Source organism: Peromyscus californicus, unplaced genomic scaffold (assembly GCF_007827085.1).
Source record: "Peromyscus californicus insignis strain IS unplaced genomic scaffold, ASM782708v3 Scaffold_3__1_contigs__length_106647218, whole genome shotgun sequence".
NCBI classification, from domain to species: Eukaryota; Metazoa; Chordata; class Mammalia; order Rodentia; family Cricetidae; genus Peromyscus; species Peromyscus californicus.
The window spans coordinates 13,379,128-13,399,464 of NW_026294551.1; the positions used below are offsets into that span (position 1 = coordinate 13,379,128).

Sequence of the window (20,337 nt, forward strand, 5' to 3'; positions counted from 1 at the left end):
AGCATTCAAAAATTTTCCCTTACATTTTTGAAACCATATTATTGACAGTCTCCTCAGGAGATTCATAAGGATTAATGTATGAACTGGGGTTAAAAACCATCAGTTTTCTTATTTAATTAAAAACTTAAAATTTAGGTATGACCAACGTGAGATTCATCCCCTTCAATTTTAAAATGTTGTTTCATGTAACTCAGGCTGACCTCAAATCACTGTGTAGCTGAGGATGACCCTGATGATGTCCAAATCCTCCTGCCTCTGTCTCCCAAGTGTTCTCAATCTTTTTTTTTTTTTTTTTTTTTTTTTGAGACAGCAGGTCTCTTTGTAGCCCAGCCTGGCCTCAAATTCATGATCCTCCTGCCTTGGCCTCTGAAGTGTTGGAATTATGTTCCCCACAACCCTGAGCTCAATTCAGTGGTCTTGTTTTTTTTATATATGTTCACTGAACTGTACAACTGTCAATACTAGTCAATCTAGAACAGTTCGGAGAGAAACACCCTACCCACTGAGAGTAATTTCCTGTTCTCTCTCCCCAGCTCGCCACCCTCTGCTCTCCTTCAGTCCATATCAATTTGGGTATTCTGCTTGCTCTTTAGGATGGGGTCCTACAATATAGGACCCTTCCTTACTTAGCATTCTACACACTGCTTTACTGCTGCAACAGATCCCACTGTATGACCATATCACAACTTTATCCTCCATCACTTCATGGGGATTTGAGGTGGTTTTTTAAAAAAGATTTATTCAACCTAAAAATGTTATGAATATGGATGTTGTACCTGCAAATGTGTATGTGCTCCATGTGAATGCCTGGTATTCACAGAGGCCAGAAGAGGGCATCAGATCCCCTAGCACTGGAGTTACAGATGATTGTGAGCTGCCATGTGGGTGTTAGGAATCAAACCTAGGTCTTTTGAAAGAGCAAAAAAAAAAAAAAAAGCTCTTAACTGCAGAACCGTCTCTTCAACTCTTGACTTTAATTGTATTGACCTTTGGGTTTATGAATATTGCAATGACCGTTCCTATCTGTGTATTAATGTGTTTAATTACTGTTTTAAAACGAGTATGTACATGCATTTCCTATGAGTGTGAGCACACATGCCCTTGAGAGTGGAGACCTGAGAGGTTGACCTCAGGAATCTTCCTTGATCTCTCTCTCTCCATGTTATTCATCAAGGCAGGGACTCTCCCCTGAACCCAGGTCTCATCGATGTGGCTAACCTGGCTGTCCCGCTGTCTCTACACCCCAATGATGGGAGGACAGGTAGGCTGCCATGGCCACCCAGACTTAGGTGGGTTCTGGAGACCCAAACCCCACTTCTCACCTTTCTAAGACAGGTGCTTTATAGATTGAGATATTTTACCAACTCTTCACCTAAATTTTTTCTTGAGAAAAATATATAACATAAAATTTACCATTTCAACAACCTAAGTGCACAGTTTAGTAAATAATAAGTGTACCCACATTTCCTGAACCTTTTCATTATCCCAGGCTGAAACCGTGTACTTATGAAATACTAACTTTCCATCTTCCCACCACTGTTTTACTGCATGTCGCTGTGAGATTGACTGTTCTAGGTACCTCATGCAAGTGTAATCACAGAATTAGTCCCTTTGTGTCTGGCCTATTTCACATAACCTCTGTCTTAGTTACTGTTCTATTGCTGTGAAGAGACACCATGACCACAGCAACTCTTATAAAAAGAAAACATTTAATTGGGGCTGGCTTACAGTTCAGAGGGTTAGTCCATTGTCATCATGGTGGGCAGCATGGCGGCACACAGGCAGACGTGGTGCTGGAGAAGGAGCTGAGAGTTTGACATCTGGATCCGCAGGCAGCAGGAAGAGAGAAAGACTCTGAACTTGGAATGAAACCTTAAAGCCCCCACGCCCCAGGGACTTTCTTGCTCTAACAAGGCTAGGCCTCCTAATCCTTTCAAATGGGGCCACTCCCTGGGGGCCATTTTCATTCAAGCACCACAGGGTCTTCAAGGTTCATTCATGTAACATCATGTTCTAGTTTTCTTTCTGTTGCTGTGATGAAAACCACCACCAAAAGCAACTTGGGGAGGAAAGGGTTTATTTCGCTCACATTTCTAGGTCACAGCCCATCACTGAGGAAAATTGGGGCATGGGCTCAAGCCAGAACTGAAGCAGAAGCCATGGAGGAATGCTGCTCTCTGGCTTGCTTCTAGGCTAATGTTCAGTTACATTTCTTATACAGTCAGGGCCGATCCAACCATGGATGGCAGCAGCCACAGTGGACTGGACCATCCTCTATCAATAATCAATCAAAAAAAATGTCCCACAGGCACACCACAGGCCAGTCTGATAGAGGCAACCCCCAGTTGAGATTCCCGTAGGTAACTCTGAGCTGTGCGCACTTGGTTGCTGCAACTAATGAAGAGATTCTCTGTCCTCTTTACTGCTGAATGTGTTCCATGGCAAATGTATACCACATTTTGTTTACCCGTTCCTCCTCCGTGGGCATCTTGAGTTGTTTTCACTTTTTGGCTTTTGTGAACAATTGCTCATTGAATTTAATAGTCCTAAGCAATGAACTGATTTTTTTCTTTGTATAAATATATGCAAGAGGTCTTGATGTCAGACCAATTGACTATTGAAGAAAATCATTGGCCCATGACTTCTGTCTGGAGACTATCCGCCTCCCTAGTTACGGGACAAATTCTAGCCAGTGTAGAGTTGTGTAGCCTCGGCCAGTCTGACGTAACTGGGAGCTCTCAGGAAATACTGCGGAATCAGAGGAGAGGGTTCTCTTGTCCATTAAATGGCATCACAGCACATTAGAGTGCGTGTGTGCGCGCGCGCGTGTGTACGCTCGTGCTCTCTCTCACACACACTTATTCGCTTATTGATGACACCATCCTTATTTTCTCATGTAAAATTGATATTTGGAGTCACTGTACCAACATATTTGAATTATTGGGGAGACATCAAGAGATTGGGAAGAAATTAAGGATTTCGAGGGTCTTTTGTTTTGTTTTTCTCTCGATTTCCCAGTCTAGAGGAACAAAATCCCTCTGGTTCTTGTGACACTAGGTGCTCCTTGTATCCAGGTGTCCTGTAAGCATCTGTCATCAGCTGCCAAAGACTCCAAGGACTTTTTGACTGGAGGATGCCTGGGGGTGGTACAGAAGGTGGGGGTCCCTATGCACAGTCAAATAAAGCAGGCAGAAATCACATGGCCGTGGGACCCAGCAGCATGCAGGAAGCTCTAGGGTGGAGTCATATATAATTACAAGCCTGTGTGAACTGTTCGGGAAGTGTTTGGGAAAGATAAATTCTCAGCCAGAAAGAATACAGGAGCTGGTAGGATGGTTCAGTGGGTAGCGGCTCTTGCGGCTGAGCCTCGTGGCTTCTGTTCAGTCCCTGGGACCCACATGTTGGAGATCACTGATGGCACAGTTTTGCCCTTTAACCTCCACACCTATGCCTCCCAATAAACAAACAAACATCAATTTAGAAAGAGAACGTGGCAGCCCGTGGAGTGGGTTATTCGGAGCTCTGCCCTGTGTGTTGTTGAAGGGCAGGATGGCATCCATGTTGTTAGTGGATAATTGCTTCCAGAACAGGGGAGGGGGGCAATCCAGTTTATGGCAGAGGACACTCGGAAGATGAGCCATTGCTGGGTCCCAACTACTCCCACACCCCAGAAGTGGCTCCCTCTTTGAAGTGACATGTGGTAGTTTGATGTCCTGGTGCTCAGTGACTCCTCTCGCAGGAAGGTGCTCACTGAGTGAGTTGAACCCACCTGACCTTTACTTCCTCTTCTCTCCACTCCACTTCCCACCTGGCTGTCGTCTCCATGGATCTTTCTTCCCTTTGCAGGGGAGAACCTCGGATTCTGGGAAGCCTGTGAGGACCTGAAGTATGGAGATCAGTCGAAGGTCAAGGAGAAAGCAGAGGAGATTTACAAGTAACTATTAGCTGTGTCTTGGGGAAAGCCTCCCTCACGTGGGTGGGGAAGAAATGGGGCTGGGGGTGGGGTCCCACACCCTTGTGGCTGCCTGGGCTCTGGCTAGCATCAGCCACTGAACCCGCCATGCTATAAATGCCTCCCTGAGGTTTGGGAGGTTTGAGGGTTCCTCTGAGGGAAGCCAAGTGAGATGGAGGTGACATTCTCCTGTTCCCATAGGGTGTGTCCGTGGATGAAAGCAAGCTACCCTGAACCGCAGTGCAGTTTTTCCCCCAAGACAGGGTTTCTCTGGGTTGCTTTGGAGCCTGTCTTGGATCTCGCTCTGTAGACCAGGCTGGACTTGAACTCACAGAGATCTGCCTGCCTCTGCCTCCCGAGTACTGGGATTAAAGACGTGCACCACCACAGCCCAGCATAAGTGCAAATTTTTGTGTTTAACTTTCCCTAAGTTTGTGTGTGTGTGTGTGTGTGTGTGTGTGTGTGTGTGTGTGTGTGTGTGTGTAGAGGGGGGAAGAGAAAGAGAAGGGGAGGTATGGAGAATCTATTCCACAAGCCATCTTAGACAATGAGGGGAAGGGCCATCTCCCATGTGTGTGAGACAGTGACCCCAGTTTGGGGTGCAAGTGTGCACAGATCTTATTCTTCATTCACTGCTCTAGCAACCCTATGTCCCTGTCTAGCCCCGCCCCTCTTCCAAGTCAGCCCAGAGCTGAGGGTGGTCCAGTGCGGTAGATCTGCTCCCAAGGGCCGGGAGGAGAGGAGGGGAGGTTGTGGAGTGCTGCAGTCCTGCCCCGGTTGGCCTTCATGTTAGAAGCTGTGTGTGCCCTTGTCGTGCTGTGGTGGGTTCCCTAATGGTCCCACCAGCCTAGGGCGCTGAGGGCCCAGTGTTTTTACTTCCTACTCATATGCAACACTGTTTCCCCAGCTACTTCCGGTGGGGTGGGGAGCAGCCCTTGGCAGCTCCCGCCTCTGATACTGATCCTTCGGCAGCAGGCCAGCCAGCCCTTTCCACCAAGGAGCCAGCCACCATTTGTTCCTCTGCTGGTCTTCCTTCTCGTGGACTCAGGTTGGACCATCCCAGATTTCAGAAAGCAATGGAGGCCCTTACACAGAAAAACGGATGTTTTCTTTCTCCTCAGACGCTCCTGTGTTCTCCTAGCCAGTTAACTTGCCCACAGGGAGGTGCCCCAAGAGCAGCAAGGGTGAGGCCTATGGCAGCTTTCTGTGGAACAGAATCAGTCACGTGCCTGATTCCTGACAGTCCACAGCTCCTAAGGTTAAAACTCCGCTAGGAGGCGACCTGCTAACCTCACAGGCATGGCAGCCTCCCACCTCCCAGGCCTCCACTTACGTAAATATTAGTTTGAGTGACACAATTAGGAATGTGGGGAAATGCCATTCGAGGCTTTCTAACCTTTAGCCTGGGGGATGCCCCTGGGCTAAACCCTAGACAGAGCTCCAGGACTTGGAAAACTCAGCCAACCTTAGGGCTGCTGGCCTGGGTGCTGAGATAAATGGTCACACTCTGGGAATGGGGGGGTGGGTATGGCTACCCTTCCTCACCACTCAGCATTTGAGATTCATCATCAAACTTTTCTAGCCTGGGCCACGGGAGAGCAGAGGTTCTATCTAGAATGCCATTTTGGAGGTCTCTATCTGGCTTCAGGTTGGCCCTAGGGTGTCAGTGAGGAAGGACGAGGGTTAAGCTGGAGGTAGATTTTTTAAAAAGATTTTAGTTTTATTTGTGTGTGTGCGTGTGTGCGTGTGCGTGTGCGTGTTCAATGTCTGCAGGGTCCAGAACGGAGTTCTAGATTTCCCTGGAGTTGCAGTTACAAGCAGTTGCGAGCTACCCAGTATGGGTTCTGGGAATTGAACCCTCGGTCCTCTGCAAGAGCAACAAGTGCTCTTAACTGTTGAGCTATTTCTCCAGTCCCCCTCGAAGTTGATTCTTCCCCAAATTGCAAAGGCCTCACCCACCAGCTTCTGGCTTGCTCTCTTAGAACATCAAGGTTAAACATTCCATTCCCAAGGCTACTGTGACCATATTCTGGCTTCTGGGAAAAGCTGATGGACAACCTCTTCAAATTTCAGGCTCTTCAGTGCCTCCTAACGAACTCGGGCCTGTTGTGTGGGCCCTTTACCCCTTCCTACCCGTGCACCTGGGTTAGCTCCTTTTCTGGACGTTTCTTTCCCTTCCCAGGCTGTTCCTGGCTCCAGGCGCGAGACGGTGGATCAACATTGATGGTAAAACCATGGACATCACGGTGAAGGGGCTGAGACACCCCCACCGCTATGTGCTGGATGCAGCGCAGACCCATATCTACATGCTCATGAAGAAGGTAGTCAGGCCTGTGTGAGGATGCTCGGTGACCAGGTCGTTCCCTTCACGGTTACCAGGAGAGATCCTCAGATGTGGGAAACGGGGAGGGGATGTGGATGCTGCTTTGCCGGGTTCTATGAGGGAGAACTGCCTGCTGTTTCTTCCTCTTATCTACGGGCTAGACCTTCCTTGAACCCGGCCCTCTGGCCTTGGAAATCACCTAGAAGCAGTTTGCATCTGTGGCTGCTTGTGCTGCAGTTATGTTGCAGGTAATATCAGGGACAGTGAGACAGATTAAAAGAATTGCTGTGAGATGTTGAAAACTTATAAGGCATGGTCTCTGTATAAAGCAAGACATTTTGTCCTCAAAAAGGTCCCAAGGAAAGTTCCTCCAGAGTCTGGGCTTGCCTCAGGTCTCAGCAGAGATGGAGAGAGGATGCTGGCTCCTGCTCTGATAGATCCAGAGAGCCAGCAAGTAAACCTTGTGAGAATTCAGGTAGTTTCTGGATCCTTAGTGAAATGCTAACAGGGGAGGTAGAAGCTTCCAAGGAACTGTCAGGAATCCCTTGGAAGAATTCCTACGGAGAATCGGAGAGAAAAATAACTTTCTGGAAAATATTCCAAGACATTAATTCTTTTTCATTTCTTTGAGTGTGCGTGCGTGCGTGTGCGTGTGTGTATGCGTGTGTGTGTGTGTGTGTGTGTGTGTGTGTGTGTGTGTGTGTGTGTGTGTGTATAGGTCAGAGAGCAACTTTATGGAGTCAGTTCTCTCCTTCCACTGTATGAGTTTTAAAATCATCAGGTTTGTTGGCCAGTACCCTTACCCACTGAGCCATCTTCCTGACCTACGTATACCTAATTATTTTTTAATTAATTGATTGTGTGTGTGTGTGTGTGTGTGTGTGTACATTAGTTCTGTCCTTCCACCATGTGAGTCCTGGGATCAAACTCAGGTCATCAAGTTTGGTGGCAAGCACGTCACTAAACGTGCCATCCTGCTGGCCACACAAAAATCCCAGGACAAGACTTTCTTCCACACGTTGGCTTCTCATTATTACAATTATTCCTTGTGGCATGGTACCTCCGTTGGCTTTGGTATGTGGTATAGATGGGTAGGAATGGTTAAATATTTATCACCATCCCTTCTTTGTATTGATTCTCTTACTGTTATAAAGCAATGCCTTCTCTTTGAAATCATCATCACTTACAGCTTTTAGCAAGCAACTGCATCCACTCCTCACCAGTGGGGTTTCCCTGTGTTTTTCTTACTAGAAGATCTAGAATAAGGTCTCTTTAATAATAGTCTTCCTTAATATGTTTTAAAACTGTTTTTGATTCTTAAAATTGTAGTGTGCAGGGGCTGGGGAGGCTCAGCTGGGGAGGCACTTGCTCTGCAAGCCTGAGAACCTGAGTTTCAATCGCCAGCACCCACATCAAAAGCTGGGAGACAGAGACAGGAGGGTCCCAGGGGCTTGCTGGCCCCCTAGCCAAGGCAAATGAACTCCAGGCTCAGCAAAGAAACCTGCTTCCAAAGTAAAGTGGAGAATGATCGAGAAAGACGCTCAGTGTCGACTACTGCATGCATATGCACAGATTTGCACACCCTCTCCCTACACACACACTAGCTAGGATGAGGCAGAAGCGTCTCATGAAAAAGTGGTGTATGTCTGTCTGCATAGGTGATTTAAAAAGAATGCTGTGTGTCTGCAGTGGACTTTATGTCCCTTAGGGGCCATTTCTTGTGGTGACAAGTTCCACATGACTCAGCTTCATCATTCCTAGATTTCACCCTATTTCTCATAACTGTTACTACTGCCAACTAGTCTCTAGGATTTAATACATCTTGAGACTGTTCTCCATCACTGGGTTGCTGTGGTGGGCATTGCCCCCATTAGTTATGAATGGAGTTTTTGGCTGCCTTGAAAGTACCAGGCCTTTGAGGAGCAACTCCCCTACCCTGCTCAGGTCCCTTCAGGAAGCATTCCCATAAGAGCGGCCTAAGTCTTGGTCCTTTCGGTGTTTTGCATTGTATTATCTCACCTTTCTACCCTAAACACCAGGGAGAAATGGGTGTTCATGGGGTTAGAAGTGGGCTCCGTCTCCATGGCAACTAAAGGTGAGAGGCTAATGTCTTCTTAACTCTTGTTGGCGTTTCAGGCTCCCAACTCTGAGGATTTTAGGGTTGGGGGTTATGAATTGTGGTCCTAAAGACTCTCGTGGTTGTCCCACCCTTGGAGTCCATGATTAGGTAGGACTGGGGTGGCCCCAAGAATGTACATTCTGAGTTCCCTGGGAGAACTTGGCACTGCCCGGTCTTGGGCTTCACACCTGAGAACCAGTACTCCCAGCACCTGCCTGAACGGCCTCATTCAAGGAAGCAGATTTCCCTTAACTCTGCTCTCCTACCAGGGGAGCGCTCTCGGAAGTGGCAGGCATATTCTGCTCTATCTGACACATTCCCTCTCTCTGGCTCATCACCACCGTTTCCTCTTGTTCCCACCAGGATTCTTATGCTCGCTATTTAAAATCTCCGATCTATAAAGAAATGCTGGCCAAAGCGATCGAGCCACAGGAAACCACCAAAAGAAGGCAAGTGGAGTGTCTGTAATTGCTGGCTGGCTGCTGTTTACTTTAGAGACCTGAGGCCTCTTGAAGCCAAATGGCTGGAGTGGAAGATTTGCTTGATGCCGTGGTTGGGGGCTGGAAAGTGTTGTGCAGTGAACGAGGGCCTCATTTGCTTAGAAATGCCCTCCAGCAAGATTCCCTTAGTAATTGCCTCCCGTAAGTTTCGTTTCTCTGATTCGGGTTCTAAAGGGCCCTGATTATCAGACCGATAATTATGAGTATCACAAATGGAAACATCTCATTTTTTTTAATTACCCTCTCTCCCTCCAAACTGATGAATAGGAATTAATTAAGGTACACCTTTGTATCTCTATTGTTCCAGGACCTGAGAGAGAGAGAGAGAGAGAGAGAGAGAGAGAGAGAGAGAGAGAGAGAGAGAGAGGGAAATTGCACACCAAGAGAAAATGCTAGATGGTTAGGAGAAGCGAACAGTAGCACTAGAACTGCTCTTGGTCCCTCTGGGGACTACTTTTTAGAAGTCCATTAACTAGTTGGAAGCTTCTGTCACCTCATCTTACAGAAACACTGGGACAATGGATGATGTCATACTCCGAGGAACAAATTGAACTTTTTTTTTTGGGGGGGATGGGGGAGACGGACCCATAAGGATTTAAAAGAGTAAGAAATAACAGCTTGAATAAAGCTGTGAAATTCTGGCAGTTTTTTTTTTTTTTTTTTCCAAGACAGAGTCGTCCATGGGCCCCATGCTCCTGTGGTTAGTAAATGTTCCTATTTGTTCAGCCAATGCTGGGCCCATCTTCAGCATCTTCAGTCAATTCAAAAGGGATGGGTGTGTGTGTGTAGCATCTTTTATCAAAGGAGCTAATAAGAGAATACACCACCTTGTCCTTGAGGATGACAGCCCTGTGAGAGGAAGAGGGTTTGTGGCACTATTCTAGGAGAAAGGAAGGGGGTTCAGTGGCCCTGGGACCTCCAATAAAGGGCCACAACAAACCCAGAAATTCTGTCAAAAAGGAGCAGAGTGGGGGTGGGGGTGGGGGTGTGGATTGTCTCACACTTCAGTCCTGACGTTTTATGAGTTGAGGCAGGCATGGGAGTTCAGAGAGGATCCTTCTTGGGCACAGCTAGGGCATTGAATGCCTTGGATGGCAGTAGACCACTGCCAGAGCCCTTGACTTTGGCAGGGGACATCACAGTCTGGGAATGCAGTCATCCCTACAGTGAGTGAGAACAGGTGTGACTGCTCGCACAGTGTGGCACTTGACTTGTGTCCCAGAGGATGCAGTGTGAGGGAATTCATTCCATGGCTCACAGGTATAAGAAAAGCTGTTGAAAGCTAAGGCACAAACCTGCCCTTTGGCAGAGTTGGTGGCATTAGCCAGTGCCCTTTCCTTTTCTTTTTTCTTTCCCTCCCTCCCTCCCTCCCTCCCTCCCTCCCTCCCTCCCTCCCTCCCTCCGTCTTTCCTTCCTTCCTTCTTCCTTCCTTCCTTCCTTCCTTCCTCCCTCCCTCCCTCCCTCCGTCTTTCCTTCCTTCCTTCCTTCCTTCCTTCCTTCCTTCCTTCCTTCCTTCCTTCCTTCCTTCCTTCCTTCCCCTTCCTTCCTTCCTTCCTTCCTTCCTTCCTTCCTTCCTTCCTTCCTTCCTTCCTTCCTTCCCCTTCCTTCCTTCCTTCCTTCCTTCCTTCCTTCCTTCCTTCCTTCCTTCCTTCCTTCCTTCCTTCCTTCCTTCCTTCCTTGTAAGAGCATCCTACCTCCCTGCTCTAGGGGCCCACACAGTCCAGAAATTCAGGGTATGTTCTCAGTCTTTAGTCTGTTGTTGCTGCAGAAATCCACCCCCCTCCCATCCCCGAGGCTGTGTGTCTCAGCTCCATCCCTTAAGCCCTTTAAACTTAGTCCTGATTCCTAGGGTGTGGTAGTCAGTTTGGTCACAGGAATCCATGTTTGGCTTTGGAAGAAGTTTCTAATTCATCATGACATGGGGCACGTGAAGAATGGCTGCAGCCCACTAATCCGCTGAGGAAACGTGCACTGGGTCAGGACTTTGGGACAGCTCAGCTTTCTGTGTGTGTGTGTGTGTGTGTGTGTGTGTGTGTGTGTGTGTGTGTGTGTGTGGTGTGGTGTGTACATGTATGTGAAGGCCCAACCTTCGAGGCTACTCCTCCTGCAACTCCTCCAGCTTTTTTTTTTAGATGGGACCTCTCACTGTCCTGGAGCTAATCACGTAGGTCAGGCTGGATGGCTGGCAAGCACCTGGGCACTCCACAGTCTCTCTCTTCCCAGCACTGGGACTATGATTGTGCACTACCATACTGGGCTTTTTCCATGGTTCTGGGGATCAACTTCTGGTCCATGTGCTGTCAGGGGAGCTATCTCCACACCCTCACACCTTGTCTTTGTAAACAAATACTCTGAGCCCTGACTCTTCCTCAAGACTCAAGCTCTCAGGGGCCCATCATCCCACCCCACTGAGCCCTCTTCTCTGAAGATCTTGCAGAGACAACACTGAGATCTTGAAGATCTTGCATTGACATAACAAATAGATTTCTAAATATTGTAGAAGGTGTGTCTGTTAACATCACCATCTTTATCCAAAGAGCCTTCCTAGGGTCTCACCTGAAATCTGGTGGCAGTTGTATTCACTGTGGTCCCATCCTCCATGAAGGGACAAGAATTAAGGTTGGACATTGTTCTAAGGTCTTCTTAGAAGGTCACTGGCAAAATGAGAGGACATGTCCCAATTCTGATCTAGCCCCAACCTCCATGGAGCATGTCAATGTCACCAGGCAGGCCGTGTAGTTTTCTACCAACCACTCGTCTGTCTTTCCTTGTAGCTCCACCCTCCCGTTTATGAGGCGTCACCTGCGCTCCAGCCCAAGCCCTGTCATCCTGAGGCAGTTGGAAGAGGAAGAGAAAGCTCGCGAAGCGGCCAACACTGTGGACATCACTCAGGTCATGAGCAAGCTGGACCGCAGGAGCCAACTCAAAAAGGAGCTGCCTCCTAAATGAATCTCTGGTTCCTGGGGTGGGGGACATGCACCTGGGAGAGGCAACACCCCCCCAAAAGGATTAGTGTTTAGAAGGTTCATTCTCCATCAGCAAAATGTAGGGTTCAGAGTGGACTTCTAGATCAAGAGTACATAGCTTTGTTTTCCTCCTCCAAGTCACTGAGGAGCAGGGCTGGTGTCGGCAGGGGGTTGTCACATGAGCGAGTGTCAGTGCCCACCCACATCGCGGCCACAGTGTGCTGCCTTCTCAAGAAACTGACCCTCCAGCCTCCAAGGCTACTTCTCTGAGGAGTATTTGTTTAGAATAGCTTTTCTAAAATCTCACCCCTCTCTCTCCAATTCAGATGCCACTTCCAAAGCAACTTGAGATCCCTCCACAGGGCTCTTGTAAGGCCCACCCCTGGTCTCCTCTGTTGTACCTGCCTAGGAAGCCATTCCTGGGACACGTTTCCTAGTGAGCTTGTTCTTAGCTGTGGTTACTTCTTTTCTGTTTTCCCATCCCCTTGTGCATAATGTCTGGATAAATAGCTTAGGGGAACGAAAGACTCAGTCCAGAGGAGGCAAGGATATCCTTTGGTTAAAGTTGAGGATATCTCTTTGGTTAAAGAACAAAGGCACTGATGCTTGCATCCAGGAGGAGGGATTGTGGGTATCAGATACACTTTGGTCAATAGACTTTGGTGCTACCTTTCTCTGTCACTGTAGACTAGACTGTCTCAGTGCTTAGGGGAGAGGACAGCTCCTCTCATGACTTTGAGGCCCATGAGGTTATTCTTGAAGATAAGTAACACCACATACCTGTATGCAAAAGAGAAAGAGACCTGTGTAAGAGACAGTCTTCTAAAGCAGGAGCGCACACTTTCCACACACTTTTTGAGCACTTTCTATGTGCAGGGCATGGATGAACAAAAGTGACATTATTCTTCTCTAAGAGAGCTTGTGGTCTAGGACTGACCAAAGTGACGAAACAATCAGGTAGCCTTGGTGGCGCAGCATAGGCCACAAACTAGAGTGATGTGCAATAGTAAGCGTTTATTGTTTATACATATGGCGTCATCTCAGTGGCTCTGTTGCTTTGGGCTGCATTTTCCCCCGTGTCTGGAGTTTGGCTTACAGAAGCTTGGGCTAGGACACATGGGACATGTCTGTTCTGCTTCGTGTGCCCCTTGTCTTCCAGCAGCCCTGCCCAGGCACGGTCTGAGGGTGGTGGCAGAGTTGCAAGGGGGAAAGTAGACATGCATATGGCTTTCCATGGCCTCATCCATCTTTTCCTGCCCAGAGTAAGTCACAGATTCCTCCTAGATTAAAGAAGTGAAGAAACAGGGCTGGGGATACAGATCAGTGGGGAGAGTGCTTGCCTCTCATGCATGAAGTCATAGGTTCAATCCCCACCACTACATAAAACCAAACGTGGTGGTGTATACCTGTAATCCCAGATCTTGGGAGGTTAAGGCAGGAGGGGTATTGTGAGTTCAAGGTCATGCTTACAGACATAATGAATTTGAGGCCAGCTTGGACTACATAAGACCCTGTGTCCACAGAAGTGGAGGGGGAGAAACAGGGAGGGAAACAGACTTTTTTCTTTTTAGTAAAAATATGTCAGAGTCCCATTGAAAACTATGTGGATACAGGGAAGGGTATAGAATTGAGTCCACTTTAGTAACTGTTAACTAAAACTAGGATTAAAAATCTGTTGACTTAAGTCCTAAGGAAATGGGTATGATACCATGATAAGGAAGATGTGTTCTGTGTAGACTTACATCTTTTTGAAGTAACAACAGGAATAGAAAGATTTGTCATGGGATGTAGACAAGCAAGGAGAACGTCCCACAGAGAGAGGACCTCTAAGGACAAAGCCTCAGAGGTGGGAAATGGTTTGGAGTGAACTGAAAAGCCAGGTAGATGGAGCCCGGTGGATGAGGAGGAAATGGTAAAGACAAGGTGGGAGAGGTGGGCAGGGCCAGGTCCCTGAAGATTGTCTAAGCCAGTATAAGTAGCTTGTGGTCATCGGTTTAATGTAAGCAAGATAATCCCAGCTCCAGAGGGGAACAGACACTTCCTAATTTCATGAGTTACTCTGAGATGGCACCAGAGATGTGTTTTTTACATTTTCTTTTGGAGAATTTTGGAGTCTCCAGGCAGAGGCTTCAGGTAACGAACCATTATAAACTGAGTGGTTTGAGAGGAAGGGCAAAATCTAGCTTCCCTCTCGGAGTCCAATGCCCAAGACTTAGTACGATCTATACATGTGTGTTATGTGACTGGATGAATGAACAAATGAACTAGTGAGTGAATGAATGAATGAATGAATGAATGAATGGAAAGAACTCTGGACTCTGAGGAAGCCACTTGGGCCCTGGTCCAGTTCTAACACAAGCCATGTAGTCTTGAGCAGCTCACAGGCCCTCTCTGCTTAGCCGTTTGTGAAAAGAGGGACTGTCACAAGATCAGGGCCAGAACTGGGATACCAATTTTACTTGACTGTTTAGAATAGGAGGAGATTTAGGTAATTTTTAAAAATTTACATTAAAACAACCATAAATATATTATGAAATGGAATGCAAAATGCGCATGAATTTTTAAGGCTACCATTGGAGACATCAAAGTCATTTCATGCTCCGCTATGCAGGTTCAGGCATTGCCCTTCTAAGACTCCTGGGGGATGTGTGTTTACCAGGCTCTCCCGCTGTTTGGCCTACTTTAGTGGGAAAGTTTGAGAAGCATGAACCCAGAGAATGTTTGCTGTCCCTTCTCATCACCCCACATGAGCTGAGATCATGCTAGCAGCGTACGCGGTGGCTAGAGCGGTAGAACCACAGGAATTCACCGGAGTTCATCATGAGTTCTTCAGGGCACCAGAGCCTAGATCCTGTTCATCTCTGGTCTACCCATCTGCCACCCCACACCCCAGCCTTGTGCTTCTCAAGTCTCTCATGCTCTGGAGGACCGGTGTCCTGTTTTGGGTTCTTTCCTGTACATACGGGAATCTACTCAGTGTCTGAGCTACAAGGTCCTGCCATCAGTGAGAGTCACAGGCATTAAACAGAGCAGGTGAGCATTTGCTGTTTAATGAATGAAGAAATAAAGGTCTGAACATTTCCACACAAAGGAAGGAACAGGAGAAATGACTTCACTCTGGATAGCAGCGATTAACAATTCATGACAAGCGTGTGTGTGTGTGTGTGTGTGTGTGTGTGTGTGTGTGTGTGTGTGTGTGTGTGTGTGTGCAAGTAGAGGCCAGAAAAAATATATATGCAGGGTCCATGGAGGGATAAAAAAATGCAAAGTGGACTTTATTGTCACAGAGTTGATGAGGATGTGTGGGCGCAAATGGCTATACCATGAGACAGACTGTGACTAAGAAATTGTGTGTGCAGCATGTGAGAGTTGCCAAGAGTTGGAGAGAATTGTTGGGCCTGAGAGAAGCTTTTGGCAGGTATGTGATTCGAAGTGTCAGGCTTAGGCCAGGCGTGGTGGCGCACACCTTTAAACCCCGCACTCGAGAGGCAGAGGCAGACAGATTTCTATCAGTTTGAGGCCAGCCTGGTCTACATGTGAATTCCAGGACAGCCAGGGCTACACAGTGAGACTGTTACTCAACCAACAACTACAAAGAAGAGCCAGGCTTCAGGACCAGTTCCTTCTATGTGTCACAGCCACTCAGCGTTCCACAGTGATAGTCAGCCTCTGTGACATGCCAAGCAGTGTTCAGGTGCTGCAGTCAGGGCCTGGGTTAGGGGGATAGGGAAGAAGAGAGGAGGAAGGTCCTGACTGGCTGCTTACAGTTAACAGGAAAGGCAAGAGTGTGGCCAGCTGAATTATAGGGAAGCCCCATGATGCTTTGGGAGGTCATAGTAGGAACCACTAGATTATGGAAGGGTGGAGACTTTAAGGAGACTAGAGGGGTCCTGGGGTTGGTAGTTGGTATACGTGATGAAGACCAATGGGCAACCTGGACCACCCATCCTGGAAGGCTCTGTTTATCATCCAGCTTGCAAGACTTCATATGCTTGTGTGGCATCACTGTACCTCAACTCCAAACATCAGCTCTTTTCCTCTCTCACTCCTGCCTCATCCCTGGTGTCAGAGTCTGACAGTGCCATCTCAAGTCCTGAGATCTACAAGGAAATTCACAGGTTTGGTAGCAAAGGGGCCAGAGGGTGTTGAAAGAGCATCTATGGTGGCTGTCGCAGCTCTAATGGGGGCAAAGGCTCCTGTTAACTTGTCACTAGGAGCAAACATAACAGCAGCCCCTTTAGGGCCCATTTGTATTTCAAATGGCATCAAAATAGTGCATATTTAGATAATATTGTTGCTATATTTAAATCGCTCTTAGACACCATCTTCATTTCTTAATGCCAGAATTTAATTGCATAACAAGCTTCTGTGCCCCTGGAGTTTAACTATGCTAGATTTGGTTATTCTATAAGGTCTAGGATTTCCTTTGTAGAATTCTTTTTTCCTGTTAGACTTTTACAGAAATCATTGCTCTCATTATGGGTGTTAAGTAAAAGACACAAGATCCAGGGGCAGGAAAATAAGAGTAAAGTACTTAGAGCCATGCCGAGCACATCCTAGATGCTCAGCAAATGCTGGCTGCTGCCGCCTTTTCACCCTCACAACCATCACCTTTACCATCACTATCATCATCATCATCATCATCATCACTGCTATCACCACCATCGTCACCAATCACCATTGTCATCATCATCACATCCCAATCACCATCATCTCCTCATCTTTACCGTTATCATCAGTACCATTTCCATCATCATCATCTCCACCATCACCGTCACCATCATCACCACCATCACCACCACCGTCATCATCATCACCACCCTCTCATCACCCCCATTACACAATTATAGCAATCCTTATTACCATCACCCCCTCCACCATTCCCATCATACTCACCGTTGGAATCAACACCTCCATCACCTCCACCACCACCATCACCATTATTTTCACCATCGCCATCATCATCACCACCACCATTACCACTCTTGTCATTACACCCCCTAGACCTTCATGGTCTTGAAGGAAGCATTGCTTTCTTCTGTCAGAGTCGTTCAACACAGTCGCCCATTACCCTTTCTTGTTGAAGTATTACCTTAGGGATATTTAAGTCATTGTTGTCCCAAACCATCTCCCTTCTCCACTCTCTCAGCATCCTCTGCACTCTCTAGACAGCATTAGGTTATCTTTGAGGTATACAATAGATTTCTATAGCCTCTAACTATGCAGCTTCTAAGAGAAGACCAGTTAGTAATAGTGTAGTGACTGGCAGGCCTGTGACCCCAAGTTTTAAGACCAAAGTGAGGGTCAGTTCCAACTAGGAAGGTCTTGTGCCAGACTGCGTTCAGTGGTGTGACTAACAAGAGGGTGATGTCCTCACCTAAGCTGACTTTTTCTTATGGCGCCAACTTTCCTTGCTTTTGGAGAAGAGACTGAAGGGGGCCTGGGTCCTTGCATGCTGAGTGTGGCCGCAGGTCTTTGATTTCTCAGCCAGTTTCTGATGGAGCAGAAATGAGTAGAGACGCTGCGCCATCTGCTTTGTCTTCCATGAAACACCCTGTGATTGTGTCTCCCTGTTAATGTACCGCCTCATTTCACGCTCCTGCCCTCCCTCTCTCCGCTCCCTCGCTCAATAAAACAAGCTGCTCACAACAAATCCAAATCAGGCTCCACTCGTGTCTGTTTCCTGTCGCATTTCTTCGCCACGTGTCTTGCATGCCACTGCTTGCTGCTCATGTCATTGGTAGAGGGCTGGGCTACAGAGCACAAGCCCAGGCCTTCATGGGAGGAACAGAGTGAGAAAGAGCTAGAAAAACAAACAAACAACAAAACCCCAAACTCGTACAGCAGCTGGGAGAGTGGCCGTTTGCCCAGAAGGGACGTCTCGGTCCAGGTAAGGGAACAAGGGAAGGCAGTGGCCACCTTCCTCCTGCTTTGTTCATCCTGGAGAGGGGAAGGTCCTGGGGAAGGAGAGATGGGGGAGAGGGGGAGGGAAAGAGGAGGAAGGGATAGTCAAGCCATGTGATCTTGGTTAAGTCCCTTTATCTCCAGGAGCCTCCATCTTCTTATCTCGAAAGGTGGGATGATCTCAGGAGTTTGTGACACTTTCCAAGGCAGTTCATGTGAACGTAGTAGGTACCTCACTGATATCCCCCCCACTCTCTCGAGCTTATTTCCTCATTTAGATAATTTTATTCCACTTTCCAGGACATAGAACCCACACGGGCAATAGGATGGTGACACGTGTTAGTGGGGAGCACTGTGGGTCACACACGTAGGCTCAGAAGCGCATTTAGTCATTGTCTAATTTTCTATTGCTGTGTAACAGATGAGCTCATTCCTCTCAGTGGTCCATGAGCGTACCTTGCTTTACACTGGGCCTGGATCGTTTGAGGAACCTTGAGACCAGGCCTCACTCTGAGGTCAGCAGCCTCCTGCCCAGGGCTCAGGCAGCCTCCTTCAGTCTTAGGGTCTAAGGGATGAGCAGAGTCCTCTGAACAAGACATCTATGTGTTGTTGCAGAGAAGGTTTGTTCCTCATTGTAGTCCATTCTAGGCTTTTCTTGGAAGCACTAGTGGTTCAGCTGTCCCTGAGACACCACCCACCTCTCCTCAGAACTTCTGGCCATGCCCGGCTTTCATGTGGTATATGACCACAGAAGGCCTTCAGGAGGGACCCAGCGGCCCACGCCAGTTGACCCTTGTGGCCTGCAAAGGAAGAGGCGACAGTAAAGAGCCTGAGTGGAGCTCTCAGTTTTAATTTCCTTGCTCAACTTGGACAACGCTCCTTCAGGTTCCTTGAGCTGAGTAAAGACCCTCCTCTTCTGCTCTAGCACATTGGACTCTGGGGCCAGGACAATGAGATACTTCCTTTTTCTTTGCTGAATCACAGAATCACCTCTTCCTCTAGAATTGCCTGTCTCTTTCCTGCAAGCTTCCCAGGTTCTACACTCAGCCTTTTTCCTCAGCTTCCCTTGCTCAGCCTGAGAGGAGGCCTGGGCAGGTCCTAGGATTGGAGCGGCTAAAGCATTGTCGGGATGGACACAGGTGGGGGTGTGGTCTCAGGCATGGAGGCTCAACAGGGCACCGGTTGCAGGTCCCGCCCCCCTGCACTGCCGTGTTAAAGTTAAATGCCTTTCAGGTGGGTGTGTGGCTCAGCAGTAAGACACTTGCCTAGCATGGGCAAAATCATGGGTTAGATTTCCAGCAAAGTACACACACACACACACACACACACACACACACACACACACACACACGCGCGTACCAAAGAGCAACAACATAGTGTCAAATGCCACCAGGTCTAAAGCTGTGGTCAACAATGAAGAAGAGGTGACATAGGCTAGGAAGGACATTTGGAGACTTGAGGGGTAACCAAGTTCAGCATGGTTACACTCCAGCATCCCAGGACTGGCAGAACGTCACTTTGTGACAGATGGGTCCTGGCAAGAGGCCTTTGTATGGCTATGCCATTCTCACAGGTACCTCCAGAAGGCGGCAGAACAGGTCTGCACCATTGCCATTGGAAGGAGATTGAATTAGCCCATCAGCCTTGAAGGCTGGAGACGTGACCCCTCCCTCCCTGAACTCTCTTTTTTCCTTCTCCACAGCCAGGTCAGCACTTGGCTCCCAGCCCCCACCTGGCCGTGTATACAGGGACCTGCGTGCCTCCCTCTCCTTCCAGCCCCTTCTCCCCATCCTGTCGCTCTCCCAGGAGGCCCTTTCCCTCACCAAGTCGCTTCATCCGGAGGCCCAGCATCGCCATCTGCCCCTCGCCCATCCGAGTGGCCTTGGAGAGTTCCTCAGGCCTGGAACCCAAGGGGGAAGCCAGCTGGTCTGGTGCCAACTGTGGGTCCTCGGTCATTGAGAGCAGCGAGACCTCTGTTGACCACTCAAGACCACACGGCCAACCCAGGGCCCCTCCCAAGGCTCGTGTGGCTCTGTCCCTTGGAAGGTTTCTGAGGCGGGGCTGTTTGGCGTCCCCGGTTTTTGCCAGGCTCTCACCCAAGTGCCCCGCTGTTTCCCACGGGAAGGTGCAGCCTCTGGGGGACATGGGCCAACAGCTACCCAGGCTGAAACCCAAGAAAGTAGCCAAGTAAGAAGCCAAAGGGGCTGGTGGTGTGTGCATGTGGACAGTGGGTGTGGGTGTGGCCGTGGACTGTGGCTTCGTGGTGTTGATGGAGCCATGGGGCTGATAATGAGGATTGTGGAGAGCAGACACATCTCTAAGCCACTGAATGCCCCCAGAAACACAGTCCCATCATCTCTCCCTCCTCCAGAGATGGTACAAGGGCAGCTTCTTTCTTTTTCTGCCCATTCTCCTCCACTCATCTGCCCTGTTCCAAGACTACTAGTCAGGTAAATTCACTGCATTTGTAAAGGGCCTCAGCAGTAACCACAGGCTACGACGTCCCTAAGATATGATTCCCCAGGGGCTCCTGCCCTTCTCCATTCCATTCCTTAAGTGCCACGGCCTCCTTG

The 20,337-nt window shown here is 48.4% G+C and overlaps 1 protein-coding gene across 2 annotated transcripts in view; it reads left to right on the forward strand.

The window, feature by feature from the left end:
* Rgs9 (regulator of G protein signaling 9) overlaps positions 1–20,337 on the forward strand; it is a 73,196-nt gene that overhangs the window by 51,535 nt on the left and 1,324 nt on the right. For both annotated transcript variants that reach the window (XM_052758275.1, XM_052758276.1), the window contains exons 14-18: positions 3,847–3,934; positions 6,135–6,273; positions 8,758–8,843; positions 11,669–11,786; positions 19,467–19,951. In XM_052758275.1, coding sequence (XP_052614235.1) covers positions 3,847–3,934; positions 6,135–6,273; positions 8,758–8,843; positions 11,669–11,786; positions 19,467–19,951 — 916 coding nt within the window. The remainder of the gene's footprint in view (positions 1–3,846; positions 3,935–6,134; positions 6,274–8,757; positions 8,844–11,668; positions 11,787–19,466; positions 19,952–20,337) is intronic.